At 41.9% G+C, this 22,620-nt stretch overlaps 1 protein-coding gene across 8 annotated transcripts in view; it reads right to left on the bottom strand.

Annotated features, from left to right (window-relative positions):
• The window catches only part of LOC138213582 (stromal membrane-associated protein 1-like), a 115,851-nt gene extending 93,231 nt beyond the window's left edge, over positions 1 to 22,620 (bottom strand). For all 8 annotated transcript variants that reach the window (XM_069174794.1, XM_069174795.1, XM_069174797.1 and 5 more), the window contains exons 1-3: positions 22,336 to 22,620; positions 2,824 to 2,957; positions 1,306 to 1,391 (exon numbers count right to left, since the gene is read on the bottom strand). In XM_069174794.1, coding sequence (XP_069030895.1) covers positions 1,306 to 1,391; positions 2,824 to 2,957; positions 22,336 to 22,453 — 338 coding nt within the window. In that variant the 5' untranslated portion in view covers positions 22,454 to 22,620. The remainder of the gene's footprint in view (positions 1 to 1,305; positions 1,392 to 2,823; positions 2,958 to 22,335) is intronic.

The raw sequence follows: 22,620 nt of genomic DNA, 5'->3' as shown, positions 1-22,620 counted from the left end.
GGCTGAATGGGAGTTGGATCTTTGGCAGCGGAGTCGCTGGATGGGAGTGGTAATAAAGAGGACCGCTCCGGGATTAGACCGCTGGAAAACCGGACAGAGAATGTGAGTGGACGGTGTGGCAGCAGAGAGGAGGATGGGGTGTGTGTGTGTGTGTGTGTGTGTGTGTGTGTGTGTGTGTGTGTGTGTGTGTGTTGGGGGGTCAGGGGGGGGGACGTTTGCTGGTGGCACTGCTTGAGATTTATTCAGACATCAAGACAGCACGGCTACTACAACATTCTGTAGCAACACACCAGCTGATCTGCTTTGATCTTAGTGAGACCGTCACTGCTTAATGAGCCAAAAACACACCTGCAAGGCTCTATGAGGACTATTTGACCAAGAAGCAGAGTGATGGAGCTGCATCAGAAGACCTGGCCTCCACCATCATCTGACTTAAATCCAACCGATACGGTTCGGGACGAGTTGGACCACAGATTGAAGGAAAAGCAGCCAACAGGGGTTCTACATATGTGGGAATTCCTTCAAGACTCCTGCGGAATCTCAAAAACACACAAGAAACAAGGTGCAAAACTTCTATCAAAGCAAATTTTAAACATGTTTAAAATTTTAAAAGAGACTAAAATGTTAAACATATCTTTAATCTATTTAAAAAGAAGTTTGCTGAATAATTCCACGTGTCATTTCATCGGGATTTCTTCAGATTGGCTCTACACTGTAGAAAATACTCACATTTAAGAAAAACCCTTGAATGAGTGTGTGTGTGTACTGGATGTGACACATGTAATATGATGACATCATATTTATGGGGTCACTCGGAGTTCATATGCAGATATATAGTGTCATAGGGAGCATTTAGATTTGCATGTAAATATAAACTGACATATATGCTGACACAGAGACTTCTTTTCATGCAAATCTGTGCTGACACGTATGTTGACATGGAGGGTTTTATGTCAGTGTGCAGTGATTCTTCCTGGAGTAGTAAACATTGCATACATTACATAAGAGTCTACTGACGCCACTGATTGTTTTCCAGTTGTTAGTCGTACCCCATGTGTTGCCATGGAAACGGAGATCACACCAATAAAAAGTTTTATACTTTCAGAGAAAAGTGCCCCAAAATATGAACACATTTTGATTACTACTTTTATTTCGTTGGTAACTTGTTGTATTATCGCAATATTACCTCAGTGAGGCTTGCGGTCCTGAACGCATCACCGTCGTGCCAATACTGACGTTAAAGCATCACCCTCAAGTGGAATATCGCTTAAATAAAGAGTGAGAGAAGAAGCAGGAGGAGGATACTGGTCGGTCTGAGGTCGTATGAAGTTCTCGGGTAGGTGGGCTTCATACAGCCGTCTGGCCCGGCCGTTGCCCACGTCCACCATACTCTGCAGGGGGGACACGGAGGAGGAAGACATGGGTCATTTATCCAGAGGAGGCAACTGGTCGAGCTTCTAATACACACACAGCCTCTTCTTTCATACATCACATCTGCATTCAACTCAACTTGCCTGCTGACTCCTTTCCACACACACACACACACACACACACACACACACACACACACACACACACACACACACACACACACACACACTGGCCGTATGTGTCAGGGCTAAATTAAGAGGAGGGTGATGAATGGGGAGATGATAGGAGAAGTGGAGGAGACGGAGTCGGAATAATCAGCCATCCAGAATTAATTACTCATTGGAAACAGTGATTAACATTCAGACTGGGACGCGGTCTACTCGCACTCAGCTGATGGATCGGCACCGCCACGAAGAAACACACCAACTCACACACACCTGTCCCACACGACACGCATGCACACCAAACCATTGGATATATCAACAACTGGATGATTAAATAAATTCCTGGCATGATGCTAATGCGAGTTTCACACACACACACACACACACACACACACATACACACACACACAGGACGATGTAAATAAATCATTTAATGCCTTCGTAAGTCAAAAACTTTAATAATGTGTAAAATAAAACAAATAAAACTGATATCATAAAACGTGTCACTTCTGTTGATTTTTTTTTTTTAAATCGTATTTCCATTCAGCATGAACATGTTTTACAATTTTGCCCCGACAATTCCCATCATGCTTTTGGGTCATGTTAAAAATAAACATAATCTTCCACCATATAAACTTCATGCTGAATCTCCTGTTCTCATTTTATTCATAGATCTCCCTCATTACTGTGATACGGAGATTGAAAATCTGTAAAAATCAGAATGCTTTTCTTTTCTGTACGATTTTTACATTTAACAGTGAACATCAAAGACACTGATATCGCTAGAGAGAGTTTCACTGATTCCAGCTGGGTTTTAATACGAGAAGAAATCTGAGGAAAAATCGAAGAAAAAAAAAAAATGTCTTCAACAGTTCAAAGGGTTAAAGGAAAACTACACGGTAATGAAGAGATTGGACTTTGCTGCTGCAGTGATTTTACAAACAAATCCTTTTTAATCCTAAATCTTTTCATAGTTTCCACCACATGGCTCACTCCTATTGTTCCCCTTTCTACAGTTAATGATGTCTGAAATTTACATCTGATTCCAGCTTCATATTTGAGTCACTATCAGTAGCAGTGCATTAGTTATGATGTGTTTCCTCTTTCATATAAAGACCAGCAGCTGAAAAGCAGTGAAATCAGTGATAGTATGTGTATTGTGATTTATGACTGTTTTCTTTTAATACTCCAGCTGTCAGATCAGTGTTTCCACACATGTGCTTACATGTTTAAAGGTTCGTACTGTTTGTGTGTGTGTGCGTGTGCGTGTGTGTATGTGTGTGTGTACCTGGATCTGCTCAGATGTCCACTGGTCCAGATTGACAGACTTGACTCTGGAGATGTGGACGCCCAGGTTGCGGTGGATGCCGGCACAGCGGATACACATGAACACCCCGAGGTTCCATGACGTCCATCGAGGACCTGAAACAGGGACGAGACGGGGAGAGAGAGAGAGGGAGAAGATTTCAGCTTTAAAGCTACACTGGTTAAAATTTTAACGTGCAGCTCCTGCTGTGTAATCACTTTAACTGACTGAGTAGTGCCGCTGCGGAGGGAAGTATTCCATCTCGACCATTTGACTCAATTTAGATGGAGTCTTTGAATTCCTTTGCAAATAAACTCAAATCTGTGGAAGTGATGGAACAGCGGGAAGCGATGAATAAATAAAATACAGCCACCACGAAATGAAAAAGCAAGTGACCACGATTCCCTTTGAAACTTTTCAACATCTCCAACACTTTCTTTAAAAGACAGGCCTCTAAAATCCAAAGGAAACTCTCTGTGCAATCTCGTGTCACCAAGTGTGAAGTTACAAAGTCCAATTTCTACTGAATAATTATGGTTCTTTTAGGTTCTAGTGAAAGCTGCAACAACAATTAATATGCAGGTCGTGGTTCCTGTGACTTCAAGCGTGGCATTATTGGTGTTTTTAAACTGAGCAATCGGAGGCTGTAGTGAACACATGCTCAACTTAACCTGCGTGTTCTCCTGAACACGGGTGCGTTAGGTCACGTGCGCCGCGATTTTGTTCCTTTCTCTGCGCGGCTTCATATTCCACCCGTTTTATCTTACGTCCTGATCTGGTCCATGTATCCCTGATTTCTGTGCTTCTATCGCGAGTAAACTTTGTTAAACGGCCTCTTTTTTGTCCATTTTGTGGTTATTTGTTGTCATTTCCTACTTTGTGCTGCAGCCTGCAAACAAAGTTAATCCAGCCTGCTGTGTTTTAGTCATTAAAAACATTAACTTCTACTTATTGCGTAACTATTTTACATTTTACATACTTTTATCCTATTTTCATCTTGCATGTTTTAATCACCGTTTTCAATTGTATTTGTTTTTAAATGTCCTTTTATTCTGCCTTGTGTTTTGATGCTTTTAATGGTTTTATGTGAAGCACTCTGAATTGTCTTGTTGTTGAAATGTGCTCTACAAATAAACTTGCCTTACATATCATGTCTGTGGCTGGAGGAGAACGCATTTCTTGTCAAAGTGGAAAGACTGCGGGTAGACGGTGATGAAGTGATGTGTTTTACCATCGGAAGTTTGCACATGGGTGTTTTATTTTGACCCGATTCTCATCTGGCAGCCATGTTGGAGACGAAACGCGCCGCAGACGGAACTGGTGGGAAATAGCCTGAAGAGAAATATGTAGTCTGGTCTGATTAATGTCCATTTCTGCTGAGTCAGCAGATGATAGGATCAGAATTCAGCAATAACTGCATGAACCCATGACCTGCCTTGTGACAACAGTCCACAAGGTTGTGATGTCACGGTGTGGGAAACGTTTCCTTAATAATCAATCATGGTTTGAATGCCACATAGTCTGAGTATGATCGCTGACCACGTGGATCCCTTTACGGCCACAGTTTTCCATCTTCTAATGGCTACTCCTAGCATGATAATGTCACAAAGGACGTCACTAACTGCTTTCATGATGCTGGCAGTGAATTTGGTGGACTGCAGTGGCCTCCCCGGTCATCAGACCTGAATGAAACACTCATGTCATGTGGTTGAACAGGAGACTGGCAGCATGGACGATGTGATGCAGCCACGTCGACATGGAGCAGATTCTTAAAGGAATGTTTCCAACATCATGTGGAATCCACGACACCAAGAACTGAGGCTATCTGGTAAACCGGTAAATAGTCTGCACTTGTATAGCGCTTCATCACCGTAGCGGTTTTACTAAAAAGTGGATATTTGGGCTTTTACTCTACCGGTAGAGCGGGTCGCCCACTAATCCAAAGGTTGGCGGTTCGATCCCCAGCACCTCCCGTTCACATGCCAAAGTGTCCTCGGGCAAAACACTGAACCCCTAGTTGCCCTTGATGTGAATGTGTTCCTGATGGCAGCTCAGCTTCACTAGTGTGTGAATGTGTGTGAATGGCTGAATGGGAAATGGCTTCGAGACCACTCCGGTGATAAAGCGCTACATAAGTGAACACCATCTCACCATTTATGTGATTAGAGATCTGCTTTGGAAGGAGTTGGTTAGAAAGCAGTAAGTCGGTAGCAGCAGTGATGTCCACCACGGTCGAACAGTCCCATCTACAGAAGCTCAGAAGTTGCAGCTTGAACAAACTGTTTGACTGACGAAGGATTTCTAGAAAGTGCTGCAGCACGCAGGTACAGAAGTCTATCAGAGGTAAGCAGAACCTCCAAAGTTAATGTGGAAAGATAAACCAGCACAAACATTTAAAGCCTCTTCGTACTTTGGAGAAAACGTCTAATTCAGTTTCAGAACGTACACATTTTAGGTTATCCGGAGAGATTTTGAAGGCATTCTTATCAAAACTGTTCAGGAAGTAGTAACATCCTAAATCCCTTCAATGCATCTCAATGAAGGAGCCCAGTGTGGCGAATAACATTTATTGATTACAGTTCATGTGCTTTAAAAGCAATACAAAAGCACAAGAATGCAGAAATATGTGCAGAAACTTTGCATTTAATCAACGTTCAACTAATTGCTACAGACTTGTTGAAATTTCAGTCTTTAAAGACAGAAAATTCTTGTACTTTCATTGCATACATTTTCTCTCATTTAGTGATAGCTTCAATTACAAGTCAGCGTGATTAAGCGTGATGAGTTTTTAACTCATTGAAAGCAGCTTCGAGTTTGAATAAGCCAGTTCTGAAAAGTTTAATTGGAGTTTGTGTCTTTGCTTGCGAGACACGAGGCCACTGCAAAAATAACCAACATGGGGTTACATAAAAGCCCGGCAGAGAAGAAGAAAGGAGGCCATGAGAGTGCCGCACAGAACAAAATGAAGTGAGGAACCTCCAGGCAGACAAAGACGAGACTTTGATTCTTGTTGACACACAATCGTGCGATCTCTGTTGAGAGGAGCGAGGGAAATTTGGAATTATTCCACAAGCAACTGTCTGAACCAGAGTCCTGCAGATTTACTTCCGAGACGGCATTCAGTATCTTCAAAATACTCTCTGACCTTTCCCCTGGCGAGCTAACGGACCATCTAAAGAACTGGCTGTTCGCCAAACCCCAAGTATGGTTTAGAAACTAGTGAAATGCACAATAATGTGATTGGCGGTCGAGAGGCGGTACAAATTTAAACGAGAGAACCAATCAAAAACAAGGCTCAGAGTTTGAACGCATAAGTGAATGGATCCTGTCTACATGTAGAGAGATGGCCTTACTGTGCAGCTTTTTACCAAATTAATATATTCAGATGTGTCTCCTTTGTAATCACCAACATATAAGAACAATGCTCTTTCTTCATTCATTCTACATGGATAATGAAATGTGACTTTAAATGCCTTAAGGTTCTCATTTCAGCTCAATTAGCAGGCTAGAGCATGTAAAAACTAAAATATTATATTTCAGCAGATTACCAGACAGAAATCCGATTCTGGTTTTGTCTACTTCTGTCTGAACTCAGACACCTACTGTTTTTAACACTGCCAGACAGATGTGGTAACAGAGCTGCTGCCCCACAGGTCCTCCTGCTCTCATCAGAGTGGAAAAGCCTCTGAATTGACTGCAGGACAGCAGAAGCATCCTCAGCATGCCTCAAACAACGGAGCACGTATGGCGTGTCTGAAGGTAAAGGATTCTTCACCTGATCACAATTCAAAGACTGACAAAAAGCCTGCCATCGTAGCCTGTTGGAAGTCTCTACAGATCTTCAGACACTTTCTCATGATGAAAAAGAAAGAAAGGAGCAGCTTTGTAAAGCCCTGCCTGACTTTCACACCTCCACAAACCAAAATGGGTGATCGTCGGATTTTTCTTCTCAGAAGAGTTGAAAAATTGTCAGACGCAGTTTCTGTCAATCTCACAAATAAAAGGGTGTTTCAGTCACTGTTGGAGAATCCAGTCGGCGCTCTGGCTCAGACGGGAAACTTGTGTGCTTGTTATTTTCAGTGCATTAAGTATGGAAACATGCAGCGCAGTATTAGCACCAGGATTGTTCACTCATACAGGTCCACAAACTGAGTGTAAAACTTTTCATGTTCAACAGAAAAGGAGGGACCTCAGAAGTGATTTCAAACCGCGGTGGCACTATAATACTGTTGGATAGAAACCATCAGTGAGTTTATTGTGAGCGTGAAACAGTGGGCACCAAAAAACAGCTTCGTTTTTAGGTAAAGTAACTAAACAAAGTCAGCAGATATGTCGGCAAGTGATGCATTCAAATGTTTCAGTTATTTTCTGGTAAGTGCAGGACGGCGATCTGAGACACGACACGAATTCACATAAGAGTCTGAACAGAAGTATGCAAATTGAGCCACAGCATTTTGACATACGTGAAGGAAAGTTAAACTCACTGAAATCCAGAATATTAACACACTCTAACAAACTCGGGGAAACTCTTTAAAACATCCTCTTTGAGTGAACTCAGGTTAAAAGCTCCCCATAGAAATCTGTCTTCGAATGCCTCAGCCAACATGTCTAAAGTGCCACAAAACATGCCGAACTCAGCCAAATCTCCACGGGGATGAATGGGAGACGGCGCAGTAATGACAGTCAAATCATTTTAATGGGCTCGTGGCGACGGCCCCTCCGCGTCATCGTTGGCTCCGTCCCTCTCCGGTCCACGGAGCTTACTCTCTGTCAGTGCGAGGATTGAAAGCGACTTTCAACACAGTAAGTGCAAAGGCTCAACTTCTTTATGGATCCGGGCTACGTAACGGCAGCGCGGCAGTGCCGGCTGAATGGCAGAGGAGGGAGCGAGTGCCGTCCAGTGGGCTCGCCTGGTCTCGGGTAAGAGCATCAGTGTTGTTAATGCAGTGGCACTAATGCACTAGACGGCCTAAAGGAGCATTAAGGCAGGGATGACTGAGTGTTAAGCCTAAATCAAGCAGCTCAGCCATTGTAAGCTGGACTCTATCTGCTGGATATCTGTCGGTATCTATTGGACTGCACATCGGTCCGCTCTCTCTAACCTCTCAAAAATATTCCAAAATGAATGCATGAAGCGGCCCCAGCTCGGTTCTCATTGACATACAGTGGCATACAAAGTGCAGATGTGTATTCCCACATATTCTTTATGCATGCAGGCAGAGGCTGGAAATCAATTTTCAGTGCACTGCAGGACATTACACCGAAGTTTTCTTGAGAGTAACTTTCCAAATGAGCACTTATTATCCTCTGGTCCTCTAGTATTTCTGTTAAGAAAATCAACTTTGCAAAAAAAGTGAATATCTGATACTCTAAATGCTAAACTGAGCAGCCTGCACTGATGCTTTTTGATACTCTAAACAGTGTCTGTGGATGATGACCAGCTGAACCTCTGAGTCACTTAGTGTATCTGATTAGTCCCCACTTTGATTTCAGAAAGTTCTTGTAAATGGGGATTCAGGTTTCAGTAAAACCTAATTAACACGAGCAGATGCCAATTACTTGGTACTTTCAATGGTTTTATAGATTTTGCTGTGGCAGGAGAAAACGCAACAATCATTCATTATGCCTTTTGTCTCGTTTGTCCAAACTATAGCCATTTAAAGTCAAACTTAAAATCAAACTTAAAATCAAACAAACCAGTAGACATGGACTCCGCAAGCTTCTAAATGTGTCCTGCGGTATCTGGTACCAAGACTTTAGAGTTGTGAGTTGGGGTCGCTGACCACCGCTAACCACCGCTAACCACCTCTGACCACCGTTGACCACCGTTGACCACCGCTAACCGGGACGACCCAACAAGGAGATTTGACAAACAAAAAGCGACCGTTCACTATTTCTCGGATCTTAATAAACGTTCTTTAATTCATCTCTCAGTGGCCATAATGTGCATTTCAAGAAAAAGTACAATTTGATATTCGCAGGGAACCACTTGGCTGTTATTCAAATGGCCCCTCCCTCTTATCTCCTCCAACTAACCACCAGTGGAGCCTGTTTCCTCAACTGACTATTGGGTTGTTCTGATAATGATAATCACACACACAGACAAAAACACATCTGTGTCATCAATCTAGATCTTCTGACCACAAAAAAACATTCTGGATTCTGCTCTAAATATTACTTACATAACAAAATATATACTAATATTACATAATAAACAGTTATTTGCCCGTCTGGGTATAAAAATATGCTACAGACTTGCAGCAAAATCTGATTGCTGGCCAACTTTAAGTAAGCTGTGGATTTACATATTTGTACACGTGTTATCAGGCTCGCTGCTTCATCCCAATATCTCACTGCACTCCCGTCTTTGTTTGGAAACAGAGTCACTTCATTTAAAAGGTTCAATTTGAGGTTGGTATGAGGATCAAATGTGGAGCCGTTGTAAAACTACAATATGTTTGCACCTAAGGTGAATTTAACTCAATTTCAACTCCGAATAACTGTGGTTGTCTGTGGCAGAGATGTTCCACAACAAGGGAACAGCTCCCCTGAAAGATCAAATCTGGACCAGCAGTAACAAAATAGATGTTTTGGGTCCTTTATGGCAGCAGAATGTGTAGAGTCAGGTTAAAGTTACGTGCCCTGAACTAAGCTGTATTGTGATTTGGCGTGATATGAATAAAACTGAATTGAATTCATGTTAAACTTTTGTGGCAGGTGTAATTTAACAGTAGTTGTTTTACAGGCTATGCAGCGTTAAAGGCCACTGTGATGGATGAGTCCTGACCAACTGCTCCGGTCTGCATCTCTTGAGCTGCTGTCGGCTGCACGGCCTGTTTTAAATCAGATGTGTCTCTGTGACTTATGACTATGAACTGAGCATCAGATAGATAAGCAGCAGCGCCGGTTACCACGTTTTAGTACCTGTCGTCTGCGTCTCGTGCCAATAACTCACATTCAGTTACTGTTTTGTTGTGGATTCATCTTTACACTGAAGTCTGGACCAAAATAGACGTCTGAATTGAGTTGTCTCTGTAGACATGAGCCCTGCAGTCCACACACACACACACACACACACACACACACACACACACACAGACACACACACACACACACACACACACACACATTACAAACACACCAGTGCTAATTTGTAGACTGCTGACCTGATTAGACACAAATTAGCTCTTCTCTCTCACTAACTCACTCGCACACACACACACACACACACACGACTGAGCACTTACATGCAGGTAAATCCAACGGCCATAAAGGAGGCCACACACAGAGCCACGCCCACTTGCAGACACAAAGATGCCATATAAACACGACATCACAGGCACACACACATTTCAGTAATTATGCATAAAAAATACACTCCGACACACACACACACGGTGCATTTTCACATAGAAACAGAAAAACACCCTGAGACCAACAAAGCGAGTCCTCCCAGCTGAGACGCGCACACACACACACACACACACACACACACACACACACACACACACACACACACACACACCCTGGAGCTTTGATGAGTGACAGCGGAACTTTCCAACGGGGGGGGGGGGCAGTCAGCTGAGCATGAAATTAAAGCCCCAACTGTCAACCTGAGGACAGTCAGGACAACGACTGAAGGGTGTGTGTGTGCACGTGGAAGTGTGAGACAGTAAAGTAGGGACGGTGACCACAGATGTCAGGTGTGGTACGGAGCGCTCTTCCACGGAGATCAAGCGCTGATGCCACAGACTGGATATAAAACCACAGACTGGATATAAAACCACAGACTGGATATAAAACCACAGACCGGATATAAAACCACAGACCGGATATAAAACCACAGACCGGATATTAAAGTGTTCGTAGCTTCCAGGTCTGAAAAATTAGGCCGATCCAGAAGTGTCTTCAGCTGCAATACCAGCGAGTACCACTAGAGGTCGGCTCCAAAAAGCCTCCGGCTCCATAGACTCCCATTCAACTTCTCTCATCAAATCCAAAGTGAATAAAATGTGTCCATCAGTTATCTCGGTGTTGTTAGCTAAAGTCACTCCTTCTTATTAGTTTTCTGGAGGTCCATCTGAAAATAATCCCTCATTCATTAGAAAAGAAGATTCAAGAAGACCTGTTTTTGGGGGCGTGTCTGTTTGATTGACAGGCCTGTGGTGAAGTCAGGTTATAGCTATCGGTGGGCGGGACGTAGTATCGTCAGGTTTCCAATCAGATCAGTCAGATCCACTGCTGACTCCTCCCCTAGCTCCTCCAAATATGGTCACTTCCTGCTCCGAACTAGCAAAGATGGTGACGGACAGAATCTGAACTGGAGGCTTCATAACGGCCGTTCGGGTGACATCACTGCTGGTTGCCGCTTGGGTGATTGACACTTCTTGATCTGCTGTTTCCAAATTGTCGACAACTGTTTGGAGTTGGTGTGAAGATGCTTTAAAGCAACAAATAAGTAAGAGAAAAAAAACAATGAATAGGGAACATATAAATGTATTTGCTGGGATTCCCGCTAGGTTATTGGATCAATATTTATGAGAAAGAAACAAAAGTCTGCGGCGAGAAACCGGACCTGCTTCCTTCCTGAGGGACAGAGTAAATTTTAAAGCTTTACCGCAGAAAGAAGCAGACTTTGTGGACTTAAATCATGCCTGACTTCAATTCAATTCAATTTTATTTATATAGCGCCAAATCACAACATAGGTTATTTCATGGCACTTAACATATTAAAGTCCTTACAGCAAGACTTTACAATATTATACAGAGAAACAAAGACTTGACTCCTGCAGCACTAATAATGCTATATATATGCTATATATATGCATATATATATATATATATATACGTATGTATATATATATATATATATACATGTATGATACATATACATATGTATGTATGTATGTATTTGCTGGGATTCCCGCTAAGTTATCCCTAGCTCTCTGTTTGTCTCAATAGGTTTTTTCTACAGGAAATAAATATATGGAACTTCGACCTCCACCTAAAAACCACAGATGGATGAATAAAGTGAAGAAATGATTCCACCTGCTGGTGATAAAAGGTGGTGAAGGAGATTCAGGTTTTATTCTATATGTCACGAACCAAAGATGAACTAATTAAAAGGCCAAAGTTGTATGTATTCATAGCTGGTTGCTGTCAAAAACTGTTGATTACTATGTTCCATCATTATCATAAACACACACTGTTGTTTATTTGGACTCCTTCTGCTGGACAGCGTGTGTGGGACTGAACTGAACCATTTTCTCCTGTTTCTAGCTGCTCGGAATAAAAACTACATATTTGTGATCCTCTTTGGATTTACAACCATCAGCAGGGATAAACAGGTTTAGGGAAAACTGCCACAGAAAGTAAAAGAGATTGACAGGACTTTTAAAAAAATGAAATACAACATAAATCATTAAAAGTCATTTTTCATCCAAAATGCAAAAAAAAAAACCCTCTCACTCAGTTTTCTATTATTATATAATAGAAATGACAATAATATAATATATTTATCTGAACATCTTCAGCGCTCCAATAAATGTTAGCTCAATTTAACCTTAACCTAAAATTAATCTGAAATCTCGTAGGTTTTATTCCACATCGTTGGACTGACTTGAACCATCTTTACACTTTGGATCAAACAATGAGCTCAACCACCGTCATTATTTATTTAAAAGAATTTTTAACCAAGTATTTGAACAATTTTAAACATAATGTAGTAACCAGAACTCCATCTGACAAACACCTCCCACCTTCTTCTCTTCTTTTATTGGAATCGTCTTTTTCATTTCTTTTCCACTCTGCACCATTTTGTCAAACTAATCTCCTATAAAACACCTTGAAGGCTTGAATCTTGCTGTAATACATTCTTTAATAATGTTTGTCAGTATGAAACCACTTTAATTCTGCTGCTTTTTTACTTCTAGGAACAAGAAACAACTGCTGATATCACTGAATGAAGACTGAATGGAGCCACGGCTGAGATAAGCTGAAATTCAGCGAGATCCTCCTTTAAAGAAGGTTAACAACCTCCATTTCCTCATTAATAAAATGTGCTCTTAGTAAATCACGGAGAGGCTGCCAGAACCTCCGGTGCCGGTGGGAGGAGGAGGAGGAGGAGGAGGAGGAGGAGGAGGAGGAGGGGGCAGAACCACGAGCGGAGACCGTGAGCGGGAAATAAAGAAGCACTGTGCTGCCCCCTGCTGGCCCACCACAGTAATTCAGTGTCAGTGATGAGGAAGAAGAGGAGGAGTGGACAGACGCTGTGTTTCCTCTTTAGAATAACAAGAGGAAGATAAAAACTCATCATCTCCTCTTATTGTCTGGACTCTGACAAATGGAGGGACATTACGGTGCCGACGGTCCATAAATCAGGACAGATGGATACAAGGTAAAAAAAAAAAACATCATCAGAGGTAATAAAGACCAGAGCAGGCGGAGGGATGGACACCGGGGACGCAGCAAAACCAGAAATAAAATATCAGCTCTACAATTTGTCGTGATGTTTATCTCAATAGGTTTTTTCTACAGGAAATAAATATATGGAACTTCGACCTCCACCTAAAAACCACAGATGGATGAATAAAGTGAAGAAATGATTCCACCTGCTGGTGATAAAAGGTGGTGAAGGAGATTCAGGTTTTATTCTATATGTCACTAACCAAAGATGAACTAATTAATAGGCCAAAGTTGTATGTATTCACAGCTGGTTGCTGTCAAAAATTGTTGATTACTATGTTCCATCATTATCATAAACACACACTGTTGTTTATTTGGACTCCTTCTGCTGGACAGCGTGTGTGGGACTGAACTGAACCATTTTCTCCTGTTTCTAGCTGCTCGGAATAAAAACTACATATTTGTGATCCTCTTTGGATTTACAACCATCAGCAGGGATAAACAGGTTTAGGGAAAACTGCCACAGAAAGTAAAAGAGATTGACAGGACTTTAAAAAAAATGAAATACAACATAAATCACTAAAAGTCATTTTTCATCCAAAATGCAAAAAAAAAAAACTTCTCACTCAGTTATCTATTATTATGTAATAGAAATGACAATAATATAATATATTTATCTGAACATCTTCAGCGCTCCAATAAATGTTAGCTCAATTTAACCTTAACCTTTTGAAGCATGATTTATAGTCAACAATTTCTGAAACTAAAAAACAACAAAGGCAACATGTCCATGGACATCTCCCTCCGTTATATTACTTTAGATGCTTTAACACCGAAAACAGAACCACACTCATCTTGCATTGCATTTCTCACATCTATAAAGATGAGTAGAAAAGTCCCCCAACAGTAACTGTGTGAAGCTGAAGCACTAAATCCTGAAGCTGCAGCCTCCAACAGGACGCTGCAAAACCAACCTGCCCTTCACACCTTTCAAATGTGTGTGAGCTTCTGGTTCCAAATCGGATTGTGCGTGCGTGCGTGCGTGCATGTGTGTGTGTGTGCCAGTATTTTATGTGTGGGGCAGAAGAGCGGTACCAAGGACAGGTCGTCAAAGCGCTGAGTGCCCCGCGGGTGCTCGCCAAGATCTGCTGTGCCAGCACAGAGCAGCGCCCGCCACAAATCATATTACTGACACACAGCCAGGCCGTGTGTGTGTGTGTGTGTGTGTGTGTGTGTGTGTGTAGCATCTGAATCACATTGGTGAAAGGATATTGTTAAAACTAAAGGTGAAAATTATAGTCTTGACTCTTAAGTAGTGGACAGACTGAGATGCCTGAGAGGACGGGGAAATGGAAATTGCAATCAATAAGGACTCCATCTCTCTCTCTCTCTGTCACACACACACACGGAGGAAATGTGGGGCAGTGTGTGTGTGTGTGTGTGTGTGTGTGTGTGTGTGTGTGTGTGTGTGTGTGTGTGTGTGTGTGTGTGTGTGTGTGTGTGAACAGAAGGCAGGATTGAGGATGGAATTACAGCTGAGCGGCTCAGGTGAGTCACCACACTGCAGCGGTCGTAGCCGGGCGACCACCCCCCCACCCCACCCCGACACCTACACACCCCGACACCCCCAACTGCAGCAGGCAGCTCGATAGATGGTATCTGGTCGCGCCAAAGTCTAAAACAAACTGATCAATCGGTGCAGAGCTCTGTTCTCCGAGTGGTCAATCAGCCGCGGAGCGAAGGCTTCTTTTAAAAATCGATGAACGTTAATCCACAGCCTCTGCCGGGTTTTGTGCTGCGCTGCATCCAGCGGAGACTTTTTTCATATTCAGGCCAGAAGACGGTCGATTTAAAAAGTTGACAAAACAATCTGGACTCCGCTTCAGGCAAAATCAATGTTTTCATTCTTGTATGTTGCAGAGAAATAAATCCTTACTTTACCTTTTTAGCCACTTAGTCACACTTGTATAAGAAGAAATGAAAACCACGGAGCAGCAGGAACGTCACAAACATCCTGGACGGGATGTGTTCATACACACCTTTTTGAGGCCTATTCTAATATAATTTTATTTAATATAATGTTATTTTAATAAGAAGGAGCAACTATAGCTAGCAAAACCATGACAGCTTGTGGGAAAAAATTTATTGACTTCAAATTTCATGAGAAGTTGAATAGGAGGCTTTTTGGAGCCGACCTCTACTGGCACTTGGTGGTATTGCAGTTTAAGGCACTTCAGCATCGGAACCATTTTTCAGACCCGGAAGCTACGAACACGTTTGTATTCAGTCTGTGATTGGACATCACCTTATATTTCCAAAATATTTACATGATTGTTAACTATTACATCATTGTAATGTGATGCATGTAATAACTGTGATATAACAAATTAAATTACTTGACAACTGTTTAAACCATTTTTGACCTTTCAGTAAGGTTCCTGTGGACCATCAGTGGTACTCCAACCACAGTATGGGAACCACTGCACTAATCCTTTCAGCTCCAGTTCAAACTCTGATGTAACATTAAGGGAGAGAATATAAGTGACAATTTCTAATAAATAAAGACCTGAAAACTACAAAGAGCCTGAAATACCCATTTCTTCTCAAAATGACCTCCTCGTGGAACGAAGTAAACAAACACGCTGGTTTATGTTACGGGCATCGGTTTGAATCATTTCAGCTTCATTTTTGGGGGAAAATTTGTGAATTCATTGAGCATCAACAGCTAATTACATTCATCAGCAACAGTTGTCATTATAACAGCCGCTCTTCTACAGTCCAGCCAAACTGCTGCCGAGACCCTTTTTAAAAATGAACTAAATGCGTAAAGGCTGGATGTAATAACAAGTCGATTCAAAGTTTTGAAAGTTTCTATGTTTAAGTGGGCCTCATGATGCGTGGCTGATTTGTGGCCCCTGGAGCGACGTGGCTCACTGTCCTCCAGCTGACTCCCTCACATGAACCGAATCCTCTGGACTTCTCAATTGTTACGGATCAGATTTTGATGATAAAAGGAGTCATCACACTACGTTTGTACAAGTATTAAAAACCTAATTATGTGAGCTGAAGATAAATCACAGAGGGTTTGGATTTCAAACATCTTTCAAATGTCAGTTTTGATATACAATGATCAAATGTTCAGCTTCTGCTTTTGAATTTGGAAACTGCACTCTTTAAAATATCAATTCCACATAAATATTATTAATAATTTGATGTTAACTGTTATTCACTTGTTGATCTGATCTACTCATCACTGATGGTCACTTACAGAAAATGTTTTGATGTTGTTACAAATCAGGTGGTTTCTGCATAATATTATTACTTTCTGCTAACCTAAGTGGCACTCAATAAATATTAACTTTACTTTTGTGATCTTTCAACTAAAATCAATGGGAATGATCTCTTTACAGTTAACTGGTTTCTATAAATCGTCATTTTGCACTCGCTAACTTCCAGTATAAAACCCAAATTCTCTGAAACTCCGCACTAAATAAAAGGATTGCAGCTCTTTCAGACTTTGGCTTTATGAGGCATATCATCTATATATTGTTTGAATAAAAATAGCTGTGCCGTCTCTGGTTTCGAAAGGGGTCAAAGGTCAACAAAGCATCAAGCCATTGAACACTACACGGGACTACATAGCGAACAGATGCCATGAAAGCAGAACAGGACACCACCAAAAGGGTCCTTGAACGTTGCTTGGATCGCTATAGCAACAACCAAAGAGCCGTTACAACCACGTGTGACCGCTCATTGAATACACACATTACAATCGTTGTATGACTCAGAGGGTGCACGGCGGGATGCTGCTGTATAACTGACACGAGGAAACGGGCTTCAGGCAGCAGAGTTTCCGACTGATGCAGAAAACAAATCAGAACATCAGTTTTCATGCACTTCAATAAAAACTGTTTGGATGATCAGCTGTTCTGATCATTTATAGTCTGAATATGAATCAGCAGTGACAGGAAACATTAGATGACATTTATCTCTGTGGGAAGAACATGAAGCTGGAAATGAACTGAGTGAAGACTTGACTTTAACAAAGACTTGTGAACAATGAGAGCTTTGTAAAGTTCTGTAACGTCAGCTGCTCGTTCAGTTTTATAACTTTTTAGGTTTAAGTTTTAAATATGCATGTTTTGCTTTCTTTTTCAGATTATCTAAGATTATAACATGTATTTGCTGTAAGCAACTGTTGTCAAGGTTCATATACATGTATTATGTTACGACAGGCATTTTATTGGAAGATGAACCGTGTCCGACTTCCTGGTTCGTGAGCCTATCACAGGCAACACGTGGAAATTTAACTCAAATCAAACCAAGTCGCTGCCGTCTCTGGTTTCGAAAGGGGTCAAAGGTCAACAAAGCATCAAGCCATTGAACACTACACGGGACTACATAGCGAACAGATGCCATGAAAGCAGAACAGGACACCACCAAAAGGGTCCTTGAACGTTGCTTGGATCGCTATAGCAACAACCAAAGAGCCGTTACAACCACGTGTGACCGCTCATTGAATACACACATTACAATCGTTGTCACGTCCATTGTCTGTGCTGCTGAGGCTGATGCTGAAGACACCCTTTGGATATTTAAATATCTGTCACCTGTGCTATATATTAAAATATATGTGCACATCAAAAAGCCCACAAAAAATTGTTTTAAGCTTGGAAGTGTTCGGTACAATAATGACGCTTAATGTGTTGCAGTAAATGTCAGGAGTTTCCTTTAATCTACATCTACAGAGAAGAGGGCGAGCAACAGACTCCCACCTGTGTGAACTGCGTGAGTTAACAGCTCCGAGGTCAGAGTTCAAAGTTCAGGGGTATTTTAGCATCATAAGTTTGCTTGAGGTCACCAACGGGGAGGCGCCTGTAGCTAAGCAGATTCATGCGTCTCGAGTTAACCGCTTGTGATCGGATCTCACGTCTCTGCTCTAAAACGCAAAACGAACACACAAATAAACAAGTACATAAATATGTGACAACTCGAGAGACGAGAGGAGGAAGGAGTCACAAAACCAGAACGAGAGAGCTGCTCAGTGTCAACTGTGAATGCAGCGATGCACATTTTGTGATACAAAGAAATGATGCAATTCTAACAGCAAAGCAGAGCGCCACAATTTTGTGAAGATACATTTTGCTGATTGTAGTGAGAATTTATTTTAAGGAGCATTAAAGTGTCTCAGAGCTTTTCAAGCCGCCGTGGAGGATGAAGCACGACGCTGTTTGAATCTTCTGACATTTATGTAAAGTGTAAAGAAATTACCGATGTATGTCAACTCGCACAGAAGGCAACACTTAACATGTAAAAAAACCAAAAAGTTTGCAGCAGCGCACCCCCGTCGTCCACCGTGATCAGACACAGACCGTGTTATACTCCAGTCTGGTAGACATCACCCATCCCTCAGATCTAGTATAAAAAAAATGCAGAATTTTTTTGTTTTAAAATGCATAATCATTCTGTTGCAATTTTTCGACAGTGTTGAAATCTTCAAAAAAAACATTCAGTTTCAGTTTCAGAGAACAGCTGAGGAAAGACCAAGCACTGAATTAAAAACTCATCCCTTTTTAGCAATATTATACATTTAAAAAAAAAATGTTTTTTCAATGAACAAAATTCCATCACGCAGCTTAGCTTGGATGCAACTTCACACTTTTGCCCTCATTCATGTGCAGATCTGTAAATATGCTGTCGTCTATATTGCCCAAGTCTCTGCACACACACATCTGTGCAGCTCCATGACAGAATGCTGCCCCCTGCAGGTCGATGGGACGTCTTCACTGTGTGACCTATGAAACCTGGTTCATCACACGTGGAAACGCTCAGTCACGGCACTGGTGACATATTTCAGTCACGATATCACAGACGTTCCATGCAGAAACACACCAGCTGACATTTAACAATGCAGAGCAGCAAATTATCAAATCATTGTCGCCATTATGAAACTCATCTTGAAGGAAAAACTCAAACCGAAACACCAGCACATAACGGAGAGCGGTGTCGTTTGTCACTGGGTCATTTTTTTATGTCCACTAATGATTCATTCTGGCTGTTTAGGACTCGACGCTGATAACAATGAACAATAGAAAATAAAGAAAATCGTGTTTCCCAGGAGTTAGAGAGGATTGAGACCCCGACAACCACCAGCGTGCACAAAAACAAACCACGTCAACGTATCATATAAATTAGTTTGATGTCGTGTTTGAAAAGTCTTTTCTTGTTCTTAGAAACGGTAGCTTGACAAAAAAAAAAAAAAAAAAAATGAACTCAAGGTCTACTTACTAGCTTTTTCAGAACCTTTAACTACATTTGACTGTCTTCCTCGGCCGATGACGTCTGTTCAACGACTGAGATAAACAGCTCTCAACGCAAGGTCGACCTTATTTGTTGTTCCCAAAGCTTTCAGCCGTTATCTCACAGCGTTCCTGCTGCTGGTTCAGTCGTTAGCACACGACCCACGTATGGACTTTCACATGACAACAGGTGGTCATATAGAACAGCCCCACGTACAATTTATTCCACTTACAAGGTGGAGAAAAAAAACAAAAGAGGACAGTAGAAAATGAAAATCCAAGATCAACTGACAACTTCTCCAGAAAACTGAGCAAAACTCCAAAAGACTGCGTGATGTGCAAAAAAGCTCGAGTCAGCTATTTTGCTTTTGTTTTTCATTTACTATAAAGTATTTGTTCTTCATAATAACTTGGTATAAAAGGGTGACTGCACGCCATTCTGCAAACAGAACGGCAGCAGCGCTCCAAAAGTGGCTGTTGGTAGGCTACTTCAGGTGCAGCGGTAAACCACAGCTCCGTAGTGAACCCTGGTGGTATGCCGCTCCTTTTCCACCTGTACATACCATGTGCCAAAAGCAAAAATCGAAGGAGGTATCGAAGGAGGTGTACCACCTCATATGCCTCCTTCGGAGTGAATGCCTCTGGATACGAATGATATAAAATGGCGTGTGCAGATGGACTATATATGCACCAAGAAGCACGACTTATTCGGGGCTCTTGATGAAACATAAGCAAAATAATTGAATGGTGTTAAAAAAACAAAATTTGTTGATTAACTATTTCCAGCTGTTGACAACAGTTGACAGCTTTGGTGGCTGTTAAAGACTGCGAAAGACAACAAATGAATGATGCAATTTAATGTAAAAGTATAAGCTAGTTTTACTTATCGTGCACACATACGTTGTTATTTCAGACCATCCAAAGACGGATCATAGTTGGGGAACACCTGGACGTCAACGTCAATAATAAAACTCTGTCAATGTAATTATGGTGAATAATAACTATGATGTCTGGTAATATTCAGTCATGTGTAGTTTTATCTGATGTAACGTGTAAAGCGGGCTTTAATATTGGTTTTGGGCACATTGTATGTACGAGAGGCATAACGCCAGCAATCAGTAGGAGAGGAATGCTGCTGAAGGGATTTGTATACGGCCGCAGCTGAAGTGGCAAACCAACAGCCTCTTTTCTCTCAAAAAACAGGCTCATTTAGGATTCAGGTGCATTTGACCTCCACAATGAGCCTGATGGAGACAACACCCAGACCAGAATCAGGAAAGGCTTTCTAGATAAACATCAACGATGCAGATAAAAACAAACAAATAATGAGAAAAAATGAAATTGGAAAAAAGAAAGCAGCATCAGCAGCAAGCATAAGCAAATCGTGACTAAGGGAGTTGTGATACAACAGATTACGGTGGTCAGATGGAGCACGGGCGCCGTGATGACGCAAAAGGCATTTAATCTCAGTCATAGGTAGCCCCGATACGAGCCGTTCAAACTCCACTCAAAAGACTGGGAATTTGAATGCTTCCACTTGAGGCAATACTCGAATTCATGTCATGCTTCATCAACAGCGCACAACATTATTGGATTATTATTTCATTTGTACTTGATACCGCTCAGTTAGTCAAGGCAATGCCATTTTCATAGTTTCCCTGAGTGAAATGCATAACTGTTTGATGCAGCGGATGTATGCCGAATTGAGGGCCAGTTCGTAAGGTTTTATGAAAACTCTTCCATTAAACTGTGTCTGACACTCTGTGGAAGGGAATATTAAACGTTCAATTTTCTGAATGGACTTTGGTTGGGTGGTTTTGCCCCGCACGATGGCATCGCGTGCCAGGGGCAAGGTGTTGTCTGCAGCCGGCACCGACCTCCAGCACCTGGTGATGACGTGTTCTTCTGCGCGAGGCGTCTCGCGAGCGAACTACACCTGTAATGTAATGTTGTCTACACGAAACACGCACGTTTTCCGCTCATAAATAATCCAGTCAAGGACGTGACATCGATACTGTCGGGCGAAAAGTGCCACAAATTCACCACATTTACGCAATGTTATACCGGAACTACAAGCCCTTCAATTTCAAAGTAAAAGCGCGGCCGAGTATTTTGCGCAAACACAAAGGAAAATAAAAATATACAATAAATATAAAATCTCATTTTTAAGCTTTTATACACGAAAAAAGGAAAAACGTTTGCATCCGTTTTTCTTTCTTTCTCATAAAGCATAGAAACCCTTACACAATGAAGTCCACACGTTGCTCAGTGTGACATTTGTCTGATGTGTGTGTTCATTTATGAGCGAATATCAGAAGGAAATAAAACGTAGCAGTGTTGGTAAAACTAAGATGTAATTTTGTTTCTGAATATATATATTTATATTTATATTAGTCTGCCTTCCATTATTGTTATTGTTGTTTTAGTTGATTAAACCCATATAATGCAAAAGCTACATTTTACTTTGAAAAACGCTTAGCGGAAGTTGTTTATTATTGCGGTTACGTGAACAAATGTCGCTCAATACTATTCCAATTTCTCCTATTTCTTGCTGAATAAGCTCCAGTTTGACCCGGTCTGCGTTGTGCAACACGAACATGCAGAATTAAAAGATCAATGTTTGGTCATGATGACACTCGGTGTTGAAACGAGGCTGAAGGATGACAGACTCCATCAGGAGGACGAGGCAGTCTGTTGCTAGCTTTAGCGACACGTTAGCTGTCATCATTTCATCTCTTTACACAAACACACGTGTGACACCGACGTCCCAGCGGGAGGCCGCCGGACTCACCTTTAGCCTCGCAGTCAGCGCAGAACTTGTTGTCCTCCTCTCTCAGCAGCTTAGACAGGATGGCCTGATGCTGCTCGTTCAGTTTCTGCGCTTTTTCTCTCTCCGACCGCGTCGTCATCTCGACAAAGTTTGGAAGTTTCGTCCCGCTGGTGCAAGAGCCGTTCAAATAAAACCCCACGCGGTCCTCGGCTGGTGTCGGACAGGGTGGGACGTCCTCCACGGACCGACCCGCACGGTGCTGCGCTGCTCCGTCAGACAGCAACCTGCCAGCAGGGCGGTCGGGAT

This window comes from Embiotoca jacksoni, unplaced genomic scaffold (genome assembly GCF_022577435.1).
Source record: "Embiotoca jacksoni isolate LCO1_2020_lvr unplaced genomic scaffold, fEmbJac1.0.p SCAF_61, whole genome shotgun sequence".
In the NCBI taxonomy this organism is placed as follows: domain Eukaryota; kingdom Metazoa; phylum Chordata; class Actinopteri; family Embiotocidae; genus Embiotoca; species Embiotoca jacksoni.
The sequence above is the reverse complement of the archived record's forward strand: the minus strand, read 5'-3'. Positions and strand labels throughout refer to the sequence as shown.